A 20284-nucleotide genomic window follows, 5' to 3' on the forward strand; every position below is an offset into this window, starting at 1 on the left:
GAGAGGTAATGCAACCCCTCTTACCTACCAAGAGCTTGTTAGCTAATTGTTGTGAAAGAGGAGTAATCCATAAAGAGTGCATCTATTAGTTCTAATAGTATCAAGCTCTTGTCACCCAAAGGATACAGATAAGAAGTTCCACTCTATAGAAGAATAGTTCAAACTATTGATGATAAGGCAGTGAAATGCATTTTTATTAGTTATAGTTAAGAAACCAAAGGCTATCATCTCTACAATCCTCTTATAGCAAGAAAACTATTATTAGTAGGGATGTTCTTTTTTACTGATCCTACGATGGAATTCAACAAACATACCTATGCCAATTTCCCGTACATGTTTAATGGTTTATTTCTAGTGCCAATGTATGTTGATACTCATCATATTTTGCCTAATGATCCTCATTTGTTGCAAGGGGGAATGCTCAAGAAACTAATGCACAAACTTTTGATTAGTTAGAAGATGCAGTAAATTCTAAAAGATTGGCAATCAATAAGTCTAGGCTTATGCCTAAACTTATAGAAATACCTTGTAGGATAACAAATTATATACTCCTTTGCATAGTAGAATCAAATATGGTGCTAAAACCATCTCTACTTCATGAGATTTTTTAAGTTTTCATTTCTTAGTTTTCTACATGATGTAGATGAACTTGAGTCTTTTGAAGAGGCTCAAGAAGATCTAAATTGGGTTAAAGCCATGCAAGATGAAATCCAAGCCATTAAACATACTGTATGTACCTCAAATTAAGAGGAACCTATTATCAATGTTGGGATGGTAAATCGTGGGCTTAAAGTATGCTTCAAGAAGACAAAAGTGGAAATTCTAGATGCTACTAGCAAGTTAGTCAACCAAGAAGTAAGGCGCGACAATTTGTATGAGCTGAGTGTCCTCATAAGCGACCGACTAAGAGCACGAGCACGAGCAACTTGTATGAGCTGAGTGTCCTCATAAGCGACCGACTAAGAGCACGAGCAAGCTTTGGAATAAGCGATTTGGTCACATCAGGAGATGGAGAAAAAGAAAATGGTAGCTAATTTGCCTGCATTTTCAGAATTATAAGAACCATGCAAGGCTTACATGATGGGTAAGCAACAACGCAAGGCATTTCCACAAGAGAGTAGTAATAGGGCAAAGACTCCTCCTAGAGAGCTGGTACATGTTGATCTATATGGTGGTAAGATGTCTACTACTGCATTAGGGGATCTTCTTACTTTATGTTGTCGACGATTACAGTAGAAAGATGTGGGTTTATTTCCTTCGAGATAAGGTTGAAGCTTTTGGCAAATTTAAACAGTGGCATAAGTTTATGGAGAATGAGATAGGAAAGAAGGTGAAAAAGCTTCGTATAGATCGAGGAGAAGAATTCTTTCAACAGAATTCGATAGCTACTACATGAAGAATGGCATCAAGTGCCAACTCATCACTACCGACACCTTAACAAAACAATGTTGTAGAACGCCGTAATTGAATTGTCGTGGAGATGGCTCAGTGCGATGCTGAAAGGGAAAGGGTTACCAAACACTTTCTGGGCTAAAGCAGTGAGCACAGTAGTTTACATCCTTAATTAGAGCTACATAAAGGCACTTAAGGAGGGTATCACATCATTGCAAGAGGCCTACTCTAGTAAGAAACCTTCAGTGGGATACATGCAATTGTATTCTTTGCTACCAAAAGTCGAGGCACTTCACCAACACCATAGGCTGATACCAAGTCTTTGAGAAGAGATCTGGAGATAATTACCGAGTCTTTGTTGCGAAGCGACTTGGAGATAATTATGCTTGCATCAAGGTTTACAAAGGGGGGCAAAGAAAGAGTAAGGTAGGTGCAATAAAGTGTAAGGTGGGGATGGTTAATTGGGCCACCACAAAATTGGTCCGGCTATGCTTGACAGTTGTGGGGACAAGGCTTGGAAGGCTCATTGTGAGTATTTGTTATGAAACTGATTTTCACAGAGCAAGCCATGGCCTTTCTTATAAAAACTAATGTAGGCTCTATAACTAATGTTGAAACTAATTGTTAAAAGAATCGGTAAACCCTTGTGCAAGCCATGCTGATAAACCCTGTAAAAAGCCTGCTCCCTCCCCTTGTTTTGACAATGCGATGCTGCATGCCCGCCCTTCGCTCAACCCTTCATTGTCATTCATTCTCACGTCTAGGCCATGGCTGTATCGCCGGCTCTGCAATATCCATTCACCTTCACCATCACCATCACCATCTTCAGCAATAGCAGAAAGCAAGCTTTTATCAGCTTCAAAGGAGGAGAATCGCCCAAAGGGAGACTTCACAGGGGGGCTTCTTCGCATTTTCGCCTCCAGCTGTCGCATCACACCTAGCAGCAAGAGCTTCAATGGTGGTTGTGCTGCAGCAGACCCCAACCTTGGCAAAATCTCTCATATTCTGAACCAGAAACTGAACGAGGAGGACCTTACGTCAAGCTTAGAGAGTCTCGCCATTGCCCTGAAACCCTACCAGGTGATAAAAGTTCTAGAGTCGCAGCAAGACCCACTTCAAGCTTGGAGTTTCTACAAATGGGTTCGCCAGAAACGCACCATTAAATATCACTCTGGCGCCCATCAGGCCATTGTCCGCATTCTGGGTACCTCACTCCACTTTGACCTAATTTGGCTTTTGCTTGAAAACCTCCGTTCTAGCAGTTGTAAATTTTTAGGTACCCTTTTCAACATTTTAATCAACAGCTATGCTAGGGCTGGCATGGCTGACCAGGCCATTACTGCAATTGAATCAATGGGCCTCTTTGGGTGCCCACCAAATGTGAACTCATACAATCCGGTTCTAGTTTGTCTACATAGCTTAGGAGACTTTGATGCTGTGTCTTCTTTGTTCAAGGAAATGCAGTGCCCTCCAGATGGGACCACCTACAACATCCTTATTGCTAGTAACTGTAAAGCAGACAACTTTGGAGAAGTCGGCGTGCTTGTGGATAGGATGGTAAATGAAGGGTTTAAGCCAGACCCAATTGTCTGCACCACTCTCTTCTACAGCCTGTGCAGTAAAGGTGAGGTTGAAAAGGCTGAAAAGCTTTGGGTCAGATTCATCGGGGATGATGTCTTTCTTGATACTGTGTTCTGGAGTGCATTGATCAGCAGACTGTGTAAAGCAGGAAAACAAGTGGAAGCTTACATGGTGTTTCGCCACATGATCAACCACAAGTTTGATTTGAGCAGTCCAATTTACAATGCAATGATGGATGGCCTCGTAAAGGCAGGCATGGTAGAAGAGTCTTACAAGCTTTGGAATGCTTTGAGGCGTCAGGGTATCAGAGGAGATGTGATCACTTTCAGTACACTGATACTCGGATTTTGTAGAATGGGCAGGCTCAATGATGCAAATGTCCTCCTTCTCAAGATGGCAGAGTGTGGTTGTGCACCCAATGTCATAACATTCAATGCCTTGCTCCAAGGCTTGTGCCATGCAGGGAAAGTGGAAGAAGCATATGACCTCATGAATCAGATGGCTAGCAAGCAGTGTAATCCAGATGTTGTGGCCTTTACCACATTAATCAGTGGTTTTTGCAAGGCAGGCAAGATTGATAAGGCTTCATGCCTTCTAGATGAGATGGCAGAGAGGGGTTGCAAACCTAATGCATTTACATACAACGTCTTACTCACTTCTTTGAGTAGAGTAGGGAAGCTGAAAGAGTCCCGCAAGCTTTTTGGCCGAATGTTGAAGAAAGGATGTGCCCCTGATGAGGTAACTTACAATGTGCTCATAAGTGGGTATGGTAAAATGGGAAGTTTGAAGAAGGCATTCAGGATGTTTAGGAAATTGGAACAGGCAGGCCTTTCTCCCAATGGTTTCACATACAGGGCTTTGGTTATGAGTTTTTGTAAGGTTAATGATTTCGAATCAGCATTAGGAGTTTTTGATGTGATGCTGTCAAAGGGTTTTGATGTCCGAGTGAGAGACTACAATGCCTTACTAGGCTGGCTCTGCAAGGCCCAGAAGCTGGTTGGAGCTTGTAGTATCATAGACTTCATGAAGGAGAAAGGCTGTGTTCTGGATGTTATCACTTACAGTATACTTGTACACGGTTTCTGCAAGGCTGGGCATGTTGATGAAGCTTACAAGTGGGCACAGGAAATGAAAAGGGAGGGTTGTGCTCTCAATGTGTTCACCTACAATGCATTGATTTATGGGCTTTTCAAAGCTGGGAAATTCACTGATGCTGGGAAAATCTTTGATGTCATGGTACGTCAAGGATGTGTTCCTGATGTTGCCACCTACAACATTATGATATCATATTTTGTTAAGGCGGACAGGCTGTGGCAGGCATGTGAAGTTTTTCTCAGGTGTCTGCAAGGGGGTTGCATCCCTGACAAAGGAATGTATAGAACCTTTGTTGTTGGCATGCTAGATGCAGATCGAAAATTTATGGATCCTGAGTCGATAGATGGGTCAGGGCAAAGAAGGACTAGTCCTGTTGAGGTGCTATTGAAATCACATTTGAGAAATCTATGTGAAATGGGTAGAGTTGACATAGCACTTAAGCTACAAAGCTATTTGAGACTGGGTAATATTCCTTAGATGGAGCTCTCAAGTTGATCAGGACAACTCTTTCAAAGAGCAGAAAACAAGGTTCTGAGATGGTGGACCAAAACAGGTAGATGGTAACTCTTACTTCACCTGTTTTTTAGCATAACTTGTGTGTTTCTTCTTTGCTTTGAATCATCAAACTGGAAAGAGGTAGGGTTGAGTTACTAATGTATGCATGCTGAGTGTGCCTTCGTCATTCTCTTTCTTATTTCCCACCGCAAGTCTTTGTCCACTATTCAACTCAGTAAGCCCTCCTCACTTTATTGAGTTTTTCAGATATCTTGCTGCATCAGCCTCCTTAGATCCTAGAGTTACCTATTAATTAGTGACTACTGTCTGTCCAGGCACCATGGGAGGTGTAGTATAGTGCAAGGCCGGTTTTGAAACCCTAAAGAGCAGGTGAGCTGTCAGGTGTATTTGCAATTCCCTTCAGTACAGCTTGCCACTTGTAGTCTGTTCTTGCTGTTGGTACCTAAAACCTTGCAAGTACAGATGTCTTAAAGGTTTGCTGTTACTTTACTTGGTTTGTGCTTGTGCAAGGCCAGTTTTGAAACCCTAAAAAGCTGGTGATCTATCAGGTGTATTTGCAATTCCCTTCAGTACAGCTTGCCAGTTGTAGTCTCTTCTTGCTGTTGGTACCTAAAACCTTGCAATTACAGATGTCTTAAAGGTACTCCACTCTTTGGTATAACTTTACTTGTAAGTAGTGGTCGGTTGGCCACGTTTTGAGAATGGTGTGACTATTTCTATGCCGCGTAACCGTCCACGTTGTATACGTGCCTACCACACCACGTGGAGTATATATGGACATAGTTATCACAAGCTAAGGTATCCAATGCTTGTGAGTATCCACACCCTCTACACTTAGTACATCCTCCATCCAGAGCCTGTCTAGATCTGTAACTATTTGGCCCTCCTAGCTCTATTTCACATGATGAAACCTGTGCCCGGACACCAAACAGGTGGAAGAAGACATGGAGACAGGGTCCATAAGGTTTCATTAAGAAAAAGCACCATTCTTGGTCAAAAAGCAAGAAAAAGCAAAAAGTCAAACAGGATTGACAATGAGCCAAGGGCACCATTGGAAAGAGTAGACTGAGTCGGACCAAAAAGCTAAAAGCCGCTTTTTCAAAAAGCAGCTCCAAGGCCAAAAAGCAAGACCCTGAAGCTAGAAAAGCAAAACAAGAACTTTTGACTAAAGTTGAGTAATACCATCGTTATCTATGAACCAAATCATGGAGTTTTTCATCGATGCCCGTTGATTTAGAGTGCCTCCATCAACTGCAGTGTCATGTCATCATCTATTAGTATGACTGTAAGGACCCGTACAGCCGTACAGAACCATACGGACATAAATTTCATAAATCCTAAAACTGCTTTTTAGAGGTTTTTATCGCCTGAAAACCATTAAAATAGATCTTATATCAGTTTTTCTTGCCAAAAGAGCTTTTCCATGGTTTTCTTCATCAACAAGGCTGTAGGAGTTGTGGAGATTACTCATGGGATAAGCAAGTGATTCTTGGACTTGGACTTGGACTTGGACTTAGATATGAACTTGGACTTGGACTTGGACTTGGACTTGGATATGAACTTGGATTTGGATTTGGATTCATTGGATTTGGTATTAGCTCGGTGAGAGATACTTGTGGATCATCTCCGTGGTGTGCATGGCATCAGAGATGTTGTGCCTCGACATCAACATCGACTTGGATATCCTACATTGGCATATCTGTTTGTTTTGTATTCATTGATTGTATTGATTCTGGCTAGCGTGCTTGTGGATTGTTCCTAAATAAATTCCTGAAAGGGAGTAGGACCTGTTCCTCGCTCAGTGATGTATTGTGCAAGATCCCTATTTCCTTCTCTCTCTCCTCTCTCTCTCTATATCTTTATCTCTTGGACACATGGTTAAGTGTGTCACTGCTCGCCCCGTTGGGCTTACAGTGGTATCAAAGCCGGGTTTCTCTTGAAGAAATTTTCTTGGGGTGACAGAACCATGGTAAGAAGAGAGAGATACCAAGGGCCTAATCAAGGGAACAACTATGAGCTCAATCCAGGACTTCAGGATGGAAACCAGGGTTATCAGAAGAGTACAATGAGCCATGTAGTTTTTTGTTTTTTTTCGAGAAAAAGATCCTTCAATTAGTTAAAGAAAAAATAGCAACAAAGGGCTAAGTACAACCAGGAAGGGCTAAATACAAACTCGCCTCATATAAGGGCGGGAAACAAGTAGACATAAGGGGAAGAGATGCTTCTCCTCCGGCTGGCCGCTCTGTGAGGAGAAGGCTATGTCATATAGGGGGAGGGGAGGGAACCACCACACAGGTGGTCTGTAATTTTAATGGGGTCACCGTCTCTATTTGTGAGGACAGGGTCTGGCCTCCAAAGTCTCAAGAAGGCTTCCTGCCACTTCCGCATGCGGTCAGAACCTCCCTGTAACTTTCCCCACAGACCGCGAGAGTGAATGATATCAAGCCATATGCTCTTGATGGTCTCAGCTGGTGAAGTGTGGGTACCCTCGACGGCCTCGCTGCATCTAGCATGCCAAATGTGCCAGGTTGTGATGCTATTGCATATCTCCCATCTCTGGCATGAGCCTGGCCGCTAGGCACCTGAAGGAGGGGCTGTGATTGGTACTGCTGCAATACAATGGTGAGAGACCTAAAGGGCTAGTCCTTCCCCATCCTTGTAACACGCGGAAGCTCTGGGTAGTCTTCTTTCAGCCCTAAACACTCTTGGAAACCTTCTGATGCAAAAACGCACCATCTGATGCAAAAACGCAGGTAGAGAGAGAGTAGAGAGAGAGAGTGAGAAGTGCTGGAATTTCAGTATATACTATGGTACAAAAAGGGTACATATCTTGTAGCCCTTGGCTGCCTTCATAAAAAGGTGGTTAACCCTAAAATCTGTACCCTATGGGACCTCTAAGGATCCAAACCCCTAGTGGGATTGAATGCCTAGAATGATTGGCACTTGGGCTATTTATAGCCCCTTGATATTCATGGGGAACTGGCCGACTGCTGGTCGGCCAGTCCATATATTCATAAATCCCTTTTTACTTCAACCGACTGGTTATACTGCTTGCTCATGATGCGCCTGATGCTGCCCATGTCCTCTGATTCAGCCGGCTGGTTCTGTGAGCAGCCGACAACATCCCTTTGGTTCTTCTCTAAGCCTTGCTTCAGTCTACACTGCAAAGGTGCTCTGTGCTCTGTGCTCCATCATCTTGGTTCTTCTACTGGGTTCATACTCTTTATCTGGTTGCCTTTTCTGGATCTAGCTCTGAGAATGTCCATGGCATCTATGATGCACATGACATCCCCCTCTGCTAAACTTGATGACGGGAATCCAACCTGCTCTTGGATGACTGTCATCATCCCAATCCTGTCCCGAAGTCCCTCTGTCATCATCCATCCCTGGCAACCCTTTTTCTCTGAAATTCTGGCCTGTTCTCCAAACCACTCTGTCTCTGATGAAGATCTATGCATCTGGTCTTCCTCTGGTCCACAATCCATTCCTGCCCTGACTTTGAACACCGTCTTGGTCTTCATTCCTGGAACTGAGTCTGGCACTCTCACATCACCCTTGGAGGATCAACCTCCCTTGGGACCGTTCCCTTAGAACCTATCTGGCTCACGGAACTGCCATCCCCATCTGGCACTGTGGAACACCACCAACAAACCTCCTGGGAGTTCTTCCCGATATGTGTTGTAAGATTCCTCTCCCAACCCCCTTTTTGATGTCTAGTATCTTCCCCTGTAATCAACCCTCTTCAGAAATATAAAGACCCTGTTGCTAACTATTTTAGCCTAGAGAGAGGAAAATTATTCTAGAGAGAGAATATTCAGATTTTGAATATTTTTGGATAGAAAAATATTTCTTATAATTCAGATGAGTTCCCCTGAAACAGAAATTCAAAAAGAATTTTCCAATGTGCAATTGGAATTAATTGGAAATAGGTATAAAGAACCTTAGTCTAAGGGTCTAGATTTTCAGAAATCTTTAGACTATGGTCCAATTAAGGTTCCTATGGGCCAATAGCATCAATCCATGTGTAGGGAAGAGATAAATCCAAATTTGTAAAAAGAAGATACCCAAAAATGAGTAAATGCTCACATAAGGTGAAGAGTTGAAAATGTACAAGGTTTATTAGTAAAAAAACTATGAGCAATATTAAAATGATTCCATTATGACACATATGTAAGGAAGGGGAATTCTTTAAAGGAGGTGCATATTTCACATAAGATGAAGAGTTGAAAATGTACAAGGTTTATTAGTAAAAAACTATGAGCAATATTAAAAATATGAGATATTTTGGGAATAATGATTTTATTATGACACATATGTAAGGAAGGGGAGTCCCTTAAATGCTCACATAAGATGAAGAGTTGAAAATGTACAAGGTTTATTAGTAAAAAACTATGAGCAATATTAAAATGATTCCATTATGACACATATGTAAGGAAGGGGAGTTCTTTAAAGGATGTGCATATTTCACATAAGATGAAGAGTTGAAAATGTACAAGGTTTATTAGTAAAAAACTATGAGCAATATTAAAATGATTCCATTATGACACATATGTAAGGAAAGAGAGTTCTTTAAAGGAGGTGCATATTTCACATGCTTGAATGAGTTTTAAACTCATAAAAATTGAGATATTTCATCTCTCCTCTCTCCTCATTTAAGTCTAGTTCCAAAAAGTTAGCTTAACTGACCTAAAAATGGTCAAATATTGACCAAACTGATTTAGAAAATTCTAGAATCAGTTTGTTTGGTTAGAAGCTCAATTTTTCCTATAAATAGAAGCCTCCCCCTTGTTGAAAAATGGATAGTGTTTATGCATCGTTACTCTACTCCACCTAAGCCAAGAACTGTGAATTCATTTAATAATTCACTAGTTTTTGGAGCTTCCCTCTTTCTTCAATCCCCATTAGTGGCTCCATCAACATACTTAACCAATTGATTGGTTGGGGGCCTCTACCGTGAACAAAGAATCAAGCAAGTTGTAAGGTAATTAGTGAATATTGATCTTTCTATAATTTCTTAATGTTTCTCTCTTCTCAACCCCTCTCAAGCTTGAGAAGCTTAATTGGTATGTTGTTTTTAAATTCTATTGAAGTTTATTGGTGAATAGTAGTGAAGAGTTATTTAATAAATGCTATTGAGGTTAATTTTCATTTATGTTTAAATTCTAATGATTTTTATGTAAATTCTCTCTCTCACTTAAGAAATGGTCATACTCATGACCCATTCTCAATCCAAATCAAGCTTTTCATAAAGCTTTTCCTTAACCCAAGATTAAGCTATGCTTGAGGCCAAATTAATGGCTTTTTTCTATGCTTTTAGTTTATGTATATTGATGATTCAATCCATTATGGATTAAGGATCCAATTAGAGATTATTTTAATTATTTCCTTAATGATAAGCTTTATCCCTTAGAAAAATTGAGATTTATCAGTCATAGCAGCGGAGCTATGGCAAAATTTTTATAAAAATTATGCATAAAATAATTTCATTCAAAGTATAAAAAGAGGACTTCTTACCATATTCTAGGAATTATCATCCTAGATTAATTGAAAGAATTTCATTATAATCATGGAGAAATTAAAATTTAATATCATGCATAAAGGATAAGTTTTTATATCAAAAGTGTTATTTTTACCATTTTTATTTCATGCATAGAAGTATGCATAAAAGAAAAATTTTTATATCAAAAGTGTTACTTTTATCATTTTTAATTTTCATGCATAGAAGTATGCATAAAAGAAAAATTTTTATATCAAAAGTGTTACTTTTATCATTTTTAATTTTCATGCATAGAAGTATGCATAAAGAAAATTTTTTATATCAAAAGTGTTACTTTTATCATTTTTAATTTTCATGCATAGAAGTATGCATAAAGGAAAATTTTTATATAAAAGTGTGACTTTTATCATAATTGAATTTCATGCATAGAGGTATGCATAAAAGTTGATTATTTTATTATAAAAGTGTTACTTTTATCATAATTGGATTTCATGCATGGAGGTATGCATAAAAGATATTCTTTTTATACTAAAAGTGTGATTTTCATCATAAATGGATTTTATGCATAACTTAGATGCATAAGAGAAATTCTTTATTTCTAAAAGTGTAATTCCTACCAAATTGACTTTATGCATAAGAAGATGCATTTAAAAAAATGATTTTTAATTCAAAAGTGTCATTCTCATCTAAATTGAATTTATGCATAGGAAGATGCATAAAAGATTGAATTTTAATTCAAAAGTGTCATTTTCATGAATTTATGCATAGGAAGATGCATAAAAGATTGATTTTTCTTCGGAAGTATTAATCTCCTTAAATGAAATTTATGCATAAGTAAATGTGTAAAGAGATCTTATATCAAATATAAGAATTCTCTTGTATTCTATAAATAAGATATGAGATGTGATAGGATGTGATAAGAGGTGTATAAGAAGTGATAAGAGGTGATAAGATGAATTAAGATGTGATAAGATGTGTATGGGATGAGGTAAGAAGTGTATGTGATAGAATAGGATGTATATGGGTTGTGATAGGGCGAGAATGGATGTGATGTAAAAGATTAGATGTGAAGACATATGGGGTTACATGAATGGGAATGTGGAAATGGATGTATGTATGTGGATGTGTGGATGTGGAGATGGGAGTATGGATGTATGAATGTGAAAGTGGATGTATGAATGTGGAAATGGATGTATGTATGTGGATGTGTGGATGTGGAGATGGGAGTATGGATGTATGAATGTGAAAGTAGATGTATGAATGTGAAAATGGATGTATGCATGAAGATGTATATGCATAGATGTGAATGTGGATGTAGATGTGGATGTATAGATGTGAATGGGAATGTGGATGTGGATGTATGTATATATGTGGATGTAGATGTGAATGTATAGATGTGAATGGGAATGTGGATGTGGATGTATATGAATGTGGATGTAGATGTGGATGTATAGATGTGAATGGGAATGTGGATGTAGATGTATGTATGTATGTGGATGTGGATGTATGTATGTATGTGGATGTGGATGTATGAATGAGGACGTAATAATGGATGTATGCATGTAGATGTGGATATATGGATGTGAATATGAATGTGGATGTGGATGTGGATGTATATGAATGTGGATGTAGATGTGGATGTATAGATGTGAATGGGAATGTGGATGTAGATGTATGTATGTATGTGGATGTGGATGTATGTATGTATGTGGATGTGGATGTATGAATGAGGACGTGATAATGGATGTATGCATGTAGATGTGGATATATGGATGTGAATATGAATGTGGATGTGGATGTGGATGTATGGATGTGGATATGGATGTGTATGTATGAATGTAGATAAGGGATGTGGATGTATAAATGAGGATGTGAAAATGGAGGTATGCATGTAGATGTGGATGTATGGATGTGAATATGGATGTGGATGTGGATGTATAAATGAGGATGTGAATGTGGATGTGAATGTGAATGTGAATGTGGATGTGAATGTGGATGTATGGATGTGGATATGGATGTGTATGTATGAATGTGGATATGGGATGTGGATGTATAAATGAGGATGCGAAAATGGATGTATCCATGTAAATGTGGATGTATGAATGTGAATGTGAATAAATGTGTCGTCGATATGAGGAAATGGATGAGAATGAGTACACATTGAATGGAATGTGGAATAAGTAATGTGGACTAAGGAGGGATAATGTGGAAAGACAAGAGTTTGATTTAGAAACTGTATTTTGTGACTGTTTGTAAATGACTGTTTTATGTCAAGAATGCTGGGGAAGCATTTTGACCATCTTGTGGATTAAGGTCATGAAGACCTAACTGTTAAAGTTGCAACTGCTGACGGAGAGTCAATGGAGGACGTCTCGCGTAGCAAGGTCGACCGAGGTCTTGACCAGCCTCGGTTCGATTTAAATGGTGAGCTTCCGGTACGGTGGATGAGGGACCAAGGAAGCGGCCTATGAGTGAAGCGCTAGGTCACCTGCGAAGGATCCTAGAGGGTGCTGACCATACGGTGCTCGGGCTCTGGGTCGCCCAGGATACCCACGCGTGCGTCGAGGAAGATATTGGAACATGGAGTTAGAGTTGTTTTGTGAAACCGGGCATGGATCTGGTTGATTGACCTTGCTGGTCTTCAATGGATGAGTCCATGGCTCTTTATATGGATCTGTTGGTTGATCTTGCTGATCTTCAACGAGAGTCCATCTTGATTTTTATAAGTGATTATATTGCCGAGTATTATGGGCTAGGAACTATTGAAAAGGCCCCTGTGTGGACAGGTGGTGAGCGTTCTAGTTGCCAATGATGCCATAGATACTCTGATGAAGGAATGATGGGAAATTATGAATCAACCGGATAAATTGGAAGATTGTGATCAGTGGTATTATGGTTTCATTAAAGGATTGTTTTAAAGTTAGCTGATGCTAAGAAAAAGGCGATTTCATATTGGGTGTGTAAGTGGTGTGGCTAGTTTTATGTTTGCATGAACTTCCGGCTAGGGGGCCTTGGAACTCTTTTCCTTGGTACCCGGGACAAAACCTAACCAAATTCCAAATTGGATCCCATCACTACAGTGGTTGGGCGGTTGGCTAACCCATGGGATCGGATGGGGTTAGGCTGGACTGATGGATCCGTAAATCGAGATTTAATTTCTATTATTACGATAGATGAAGTAAATCCCGGATAGAAATTGTTCTATGGATAGGAATCAACGGCTGTGCCTCTTGATGGGGAAAAAAGCGTTGATCCCAATGATCCAAGTGCAAGTTCTTCCTTGATTTGACCAAGTACCGTTAAAGGTGCAGTCAGATCAGTTTGATCAGTAATGATCTTGACTACGTTAGAGTAAAGAGTTATCCTGGTGGAATCGCCCGTGCTTTCCGGGTAAAGGAAGTTTTTCCGGTTTCGGTTTTGGACAAACCGACGGATTAGTCTCTTGTCCGGATATCCGTGGGCGAGGCCCCGAGTGTTGGACCCCTGTCCCGCGCGAGAAGTGCTACTTCCGCTGCTAGTACCCCGAATCCGTTGCTCGGTGGGAATAGGGATCTCACAGTTGGTATCAGAGCATTTGGTTAATAAAGATCAACTGAGAAACCAATTATGTCAAAAATTTATCAAGAAGCACAAAAAAGGTTGTAATTGTGTGATATAATTCATACAATTTGATATTCAAACTGAAATTCATAATTTGGTAATTGGGTCTTTAGATGGAAGTACCGCAATTATATAGAATCCTTGACTTGCTTGAGGCCTAGACATGATGGTATTTACCTTATAATTCCAAGGGCCGTGACTATCCGTATATACCGAGAGTATAACTGCAGCTCTTTACTGACAGTATATACGAGTAAATCTAAGACTTGAAATTATAAGCGTTAATGCTATCCAGATGATGAATTCGAATGTGGTTGATATGATTTTTAATTCTGTTTGAGAATTGATGAATTGATTTGGATTCTGATTGAAAAATGATGATCCCTCAAAATTGGTTGAAGTGTGATAAGCTGAGCGAAACCTCAATGAGGATGAATGGGACGAGTCCCTGTGATGATATTCATAACTGGAATGATGATAGTGATTTCAGCAAATCACTATGAGATTAGTGGATTGTGCTGTCAAAGTGCTACTGTTAACACTTGACTTGGTATATCAAGTTAAGGGATGACAAATTGAAAACTTGCTTCACTGAAATTCCCGTGGAGGAATGTTCAGAAAGAAAAATTTTCGATCTGATGAACCATTATCGTGTTAAAGATATGAATGATATGATCTGAAATGAATTGTTATTTAATGATGAGTTATATATAAGGGATATTTATCCCCGTATTCTGTTGGGTTGACCAGAATATAAGGAACCCTAGAATAAATTGGATCTTAAGAAAAAGAGTTGTCCTCTACTTGGCGAGATGAGGACATCTCGCACTTTTTTAAGTGGGGTAGAATGTAAGATTCCTCCCCTGCCTTTGAGGTATACAGGAGTAAGAATCTCCCTTTTTGATCTTATAATTATTCCCTCTCTAAAATAAAAGAAAGATTCTGTTTAAAAAAAAAGGAAGACCCTTTTCCTAGAATACTTCTCAGGAGTCACGCTGTTTTAAGGATTCAGAACAATGAGTTCAGAAGTGAAAATCGATGTTTTGGATACCAAGGTTTTGGTTTTCATTCGAGTACGGCCCAAAAGAAGTTCTTTATCTCTTGGGGAGTATAAGAACTTATCCCCCAGATATTGTGAGTCTTATATCTGAATTCAATGAAAGTAGGTGACTTAGCCTACAAGCTTCTTTTACCTCCTCATCTCAAAGTTCTTAATGTATTTCATAGAAATATGTGCCAAACCCAAATCATGGAAAGACGGTAAAACTTCAGTGGCAAGTTACCGTTGGCTTCTAAGTTACGCTAGCTCCTTCCTTTATATAAGTCGTAACTTTTACTTGTCGTTCACAGTAATCTTACTCCCATCGATCTCCTTTCTTTCTTAATCTCCTTCATGGCTTGGCAACAAGAATTAGTTTTATCCATAATGATTTCTCACCTTCAAGACGCAAGTGAGTCTGTGAAGAAGGATTTTATAGAACAGTATGAGCGCTCCCTTTTTCCTCACCTAGGAACTTCTGTAGCGCAGACCAAATGGCGGACCTATTAAGACATAACTAGGGTAACACCCTGGGGTCAGCAGCACTTTCGTAACAATGTCCGCTTGGCCATGGTTATCGAAGCTTTGGGTTTGGGTCCCCGATACTACTGCGTCATGAGATCAAGGCATCCTGGGTTTTCTGAGCGGGTCTTCTTACTGGCGTGTTTTCTTCCTCATGAGAAGATATGCCTTTACCCCGTTTTTGGCTTGCCTCTCAGAGGTCCTTTTGTTAGAACACCTCATACCACTGAGATAGGCGCAGCAATAACCCACAGAATCATTCCCATAGATGAGTTACCTTATACTTGTGCAGCTTGTGAGGACTGCTTTTGTGACCATATGATGGACGGGCTTATGGAAGTGTAAAGAGTTCCTCTATCTTTACTGTATAAGTTCCGAGAATGAATAAAGTTTAAATCTTGTTCGTATTTTGAATCTTGCTCTCTTTAAGACTTATCTTGGTGGTTAATCTTGATTAAAATTTTTCTCTAAGTCTCATATTCGTGAATCTTGCGAAATCACCCCCAGTTTGCGAGATGAGGGCATCTCGCGTTTTTTAAGTGGGGTAGAATGTAAGATTCCTCTCCCAACCCCCTTTTTGATGTCTAGTATCTTCCCCTGTAATCAACCCTCTTCAGAAATATAAAGACCCTGTTGCTAACTATTTTAGCCTAGAGAGAGGAAAATTATTCTAGAGAGAGAATATTCAGATTTTGAATATTTTTGGATAGAAAAATATCTCTTATAATTCAGATGAGTTTCCCTGAAACAGAAATTCAAAAAGAATTTTCCAATGTGCAATTGGAATTAATTGGAAATAGGTATAAAGAACCTTAGTCTAAGGGTCTAGATTTTCAGAAATCTTTAGACTATGGTCCAATTAAGGTTCCTATGGGCCAATAGCATCAATCCATGTGTAGGGAAGAGATAAATCCAAATTTGTAAAAAGAAGATACCCAAAAATGAGTAAATGCTCACATAAGGTGAAGAGTTGAAAATGTACAAGGTTTATTAGTAAAAAAACTATGAGCAATATTAAAATGATTCCATTATGACACATATGTAAGGAAGGGGAATTCTTTAAAGGAGGTGCATATTTCACATAAGATGAAGAGTTGAAAATGTACAAGGTTTATTAGTAAAAAACTATGAGCAATATTAAAAATATGAGATATTTTGGGAATAATGATTTTATTATGACACATATGTAAGGAAGGGGAGTCCCTTAAATGCTCACATAAGATGAAGAGTTGAAAATGTACAAGGTTTATTAGTAAAAAACTATGAGCAATATTAAAATGATTCCATTATGACACATATGTAAGGAAGGGGAGTTCTTTAAAGGATGTGCATATTTCACATAAGATGAAGAGTTGAAAATGTACAAGGTTTATTAGTAAAAAACTATGAGCAATATTAAAATGATTCCATTATGACACATATGTAAGGAAAGAGAGTTCTTTAAAGGAGGTGCATATTTCACATGCTTGAATGAGTTTTAAACTCATAAAAATTGAGATATTTCATCTCTCCTCTCTCCTCATTTAAGTCTAGTTCCAAAAAGTTAGCTTAACTGACCTAAAAATGGTCAAATATTGACCAAACTGATTTAGAAAATTCTAGAATCAGTTTGTTTGGTTAGAAGCTCAATTTTTCCTATAAATAGAAGCCTCCCCCTTGTTGAAAAATGGATAGTGTTTATGCATCGTTACTCTACTCCACCTAAGCCAAGAACTGTGAATTCATTTAATAATTCACTAGTTTTTGGAGCTTCCCTCTTTCTTCAATCCCCATTAGTGGCTCCATCAACATACTTAACCAATTGATTGGTTGGGGGCCTCTACCGTGAACAAAGAATCAAGCAAGTTGTAAGGTAATTAGTGAATATTGATCTTTCTATAATTTCTTAATGTTTCTCTCTTCTCAACCCCTCTCAAGCTTGAGAAGCTTAATTGGTATGTTGTTTTTAAATTCTATTGAAGTTTATTGGTGAATAGTAGTGAAGAGTTATTTAATAAATGCTATTGAGGTTAATTTTCATTTATGTTTAAATTCTAATGATTTTTATGTAAATTCTCTCTCTCACTTAAGAAATGGTCATACTCATGACCCATTCTCAATCCAAATCAAGCTTTTCATAAAGCTTTTCCTTAACCCAAGATTAAGCTATGCTTGAGGCCAAATTAATGGCTTTTTTCTATGCTTTTAGTTTATGTATATTGATGATTCAATCCATTATGGATTAAGGATCCAATTAGAGATTATTTTAATTATTTCCTTAATGATAAGCTTTATCCCTTAGAAAAATTGAGATTTATCAGTCATAGCAGCGGAGCTATGGCAAAATTTTTATAAAAATTATGCATAAAATAATTTCATTCAAAGTATAAAAAGAGGACTTCCTACCATATTCTAGGAATTATCATCCTAGATTAATTGAAAGAATTTCATTATAATCATGGAGAAATTAAAATTTAATATCATGCATAAAGGATAAGTTTTTATATCAAAAGTGTTATTTTTACCATTTTTATTTCATGCATAGAAGTATGCATAAAAGAAAAATTTTTATATCAAAAGTGTTACTTTTATCATTTTTAATTTTCATGCATAGAAGTATGCATAAAAGAAAAATTTTTATATCAAAAGTGTTACTTTTATCATTTTTAATTTTCATGCATAGAAGTATGCATAAAGAAAATTTTTTATATCAAAAGTGTTACTTTTATCATTTTTAATTTTCATGCATAGAAGTATGCATAAAGGAAAATTTTTATATAAAAGTGTGACTTTTATCATAATTGAATTTCATGCATAGAGGTATGCATAAAAGTTGATTATTTTATTATAAAAGTGTTACTTTTATCATAATTGGATTTCATGCATGGAGGTATGCATAAAAGATATTCTTTTTATACTAAAAGTGTGATTTTCATCATAAATGGATTTTATGCATAACTTAGATGCATAAGAGAAATTCTTTATTTCTAAAAGTGTAATTCCTACCAAATTGACTTTATGCATAAGAAGATGCATTTAAAAAAATGATTTTTAATTCAAAAGTGTCATTCTCATCTAAATTGAATTTATGCATAGGAAGATGCATAAAAGATTGAATTTTAATTCAAAAGTGTCATTTTCATGAATTTATGCATAGGAAGATGCATAAAAGATTGATTTTTCTTCGGAAGTATTAATCTCCTTAAATGAAATTTATGCATAAGTAAATGTGTAAAGAGATCTTATATCAAATATAAGAATTCTCTTGTATTCTATAAATAAGATATGAGATGTGATAGGATGTGATAAGAGGTGTATAAGAAGTGATAAGAGGTGATAAGATGAATTAAGATGTGATAAGATGTGTATGGGATGAGGTAAGAAGTGTATGTGATAGAATAGGATGTATATGGGTTGTGATAGGGCGAGAATGGATGTGATGTAAAAGATTAGATGTGAAGACATATGGGGTTACATGAATGGGAATGTGGAAATGGATGTATGTATGTGGATGTGTGGATGTGGAGATGGGAGTATGGATGTATGAATGTGAAAGTGGATGTATGAATGTGGAAATGGATGTATGTATGTGGATGTGTGGATGTGGAGATGGGAGTATGGATGTATGAATGTGAAAGTAGATGTATGAATGTGAAAATGGATGTATGCATGAAGATGTATATGCATAGATGTGAATGTGGATGTAGATGTGGATGTATAGATGTGAATGGGAATGTGGATGTGGATGTATGTATATATGTGGATGTAGATGTGAATGTATAGATGTGAATGGGAATGTGGATGTGGATGTATATGAATGTGGATGTAGATGTGGATGTATAGATGTGAATGGGAATGTGGATGTAGATGTATGTATGTATGTGGATGTGGATGTATGTATGTATGTGGATGTGGATGTATGAATGAGGACGTAATAATGGATGTATGCATGTAGATGTGGATATATGGATGTGAATATGAATGTGGATGTGGATGTGGATGTATATGAATGTGGATGTAGATGTGGATGTATAGATGTGAATGGGAATGTGGATGTAGATGTATGTATGTATGTGGATGTGGATGTATGTATGTATGTGGATGTGGATGTATGAATGAGGACGTGATAATGGATGTATGCATGTAGATGTGGATATATGGATGTGAATATGAATGTGGATGTGGATGTGGATGTATGGATGTGGATATGGATGTGTATGTATGAATGTAGATAAGGGATGTGGATGTATAAATGAGGATGTGAAAATGGAGGTATGCATGTAGATGTGGATGTATGGATGTGAATATGGATGTGGATGTGGATGTATAAATGAGGATGTGAATGTGGATGTGAATGTGAATGTGAATGTGGATGTGAATGTGGATGTATGGATGTGGATATGGATGTGTATGTATGAATGTGGATATGGGATGTGGATGTATAAATGAGGATGCGAAAATGGATGTATCCATGTAAATGTGGATGTATGAATGTGAATGTGAATAAATGTGTCGTCGATATGAGGAAATGGATGAGAATGAGTACACATTGAATGGAATGTGGAATAAGTAATGTGGACTAAGGAGGGATAATGTGGAAAGACAAGAGTTTGATTTAGAAACTGTATTTTGTGACTGTTTGTAAATGACTGTTTTATGTCAAGAATGCTGGGGAAGCATTTTGACCATCTTGTGGATTAAGGTCATGAAGACCTAACTGTTAAAGTTGCAACTGCTGACGGAGAGTCAATGGAGGACGTCTCGCGTAGCAAGGTCGACCGAGGTCTTGACCAGCCTCGGTTCGATTTAAATGGTGAGCTTCCGGTACGGTGGATGAGGGACCAAGGAAGCGGCCTATGAGTGAAGCGCTAGGTCACCTGCGAAGGATCCTAGAGGGTGCTGACCATACGGTGCTCGGGCTCTGGGTCGCCCAGGATACCCACGCGTGCGTCGAGGAAGATATTGGAACATGGAGTTAGAGTTGTTTTGTGAAACCGGGCATGGATCTGGTTGATTGACCTTGCTGGTCTTCAATGGATGAGTCCATGGCTCTTTATATGGAT

At 38.3% G+C, this 20284-nt stretch overlaps 1 protein-coding gene across 4 annotated transcripts in view; it reads left to right on the forward strand.

The window, feature by feature from the left end:
• The first annotated feature begins 2001 nt into the window (after positions 1 to 2001).
• Positions 2002 to 20284, forward strand: part of LOC147604970 (uncharacterized) — a 60765-nt gene continuing 42482 nt past the window's right edge. Inside the window, exons 1-3 of one of the 4 annotated variants that reach the window (XM_086794038.1) lie at positions 2002 to 4621; positions 4899 to 4953; positions 5133 to 5224. In XM_086794038.1, the coding sequence (XP_086650164.1) occupies positions 2101 to 4545 (2445 nt within the window). In that variant the 5' untranslated portion in view covers positions 2002 to 2100 and the 3' untranslated portion in view covers positions 4546 to 4621; positions 4899 to 4953; positions 5133 to 5224. Of the gene's footprint in view, positions 4622 to 4898; positions 4954 to 5099; positions 5225 to 20284 lie in introns of all 4 variants that reach the window. The other 3 variants (XM_086794037.1, XM_086794039.1, XM_086794036.1) reach the window with 3 other exon arrangements.

The sequence above is a fragment of the Cibotium barometz genome, chromosome 60, assembly GCF_041138505.1.
Source record: "Cibotium barometz isolate CiBa-2024 chromosome 60, ASM4113850v1, whole genome shotgun sequence".
Lineage (NCBI taxonomy): Eukaryota > Viridiplantae > Streptophyta > Polypodiopsida > Cyatheales > Cibotiaceae > Cibotium > Cibotium barometz.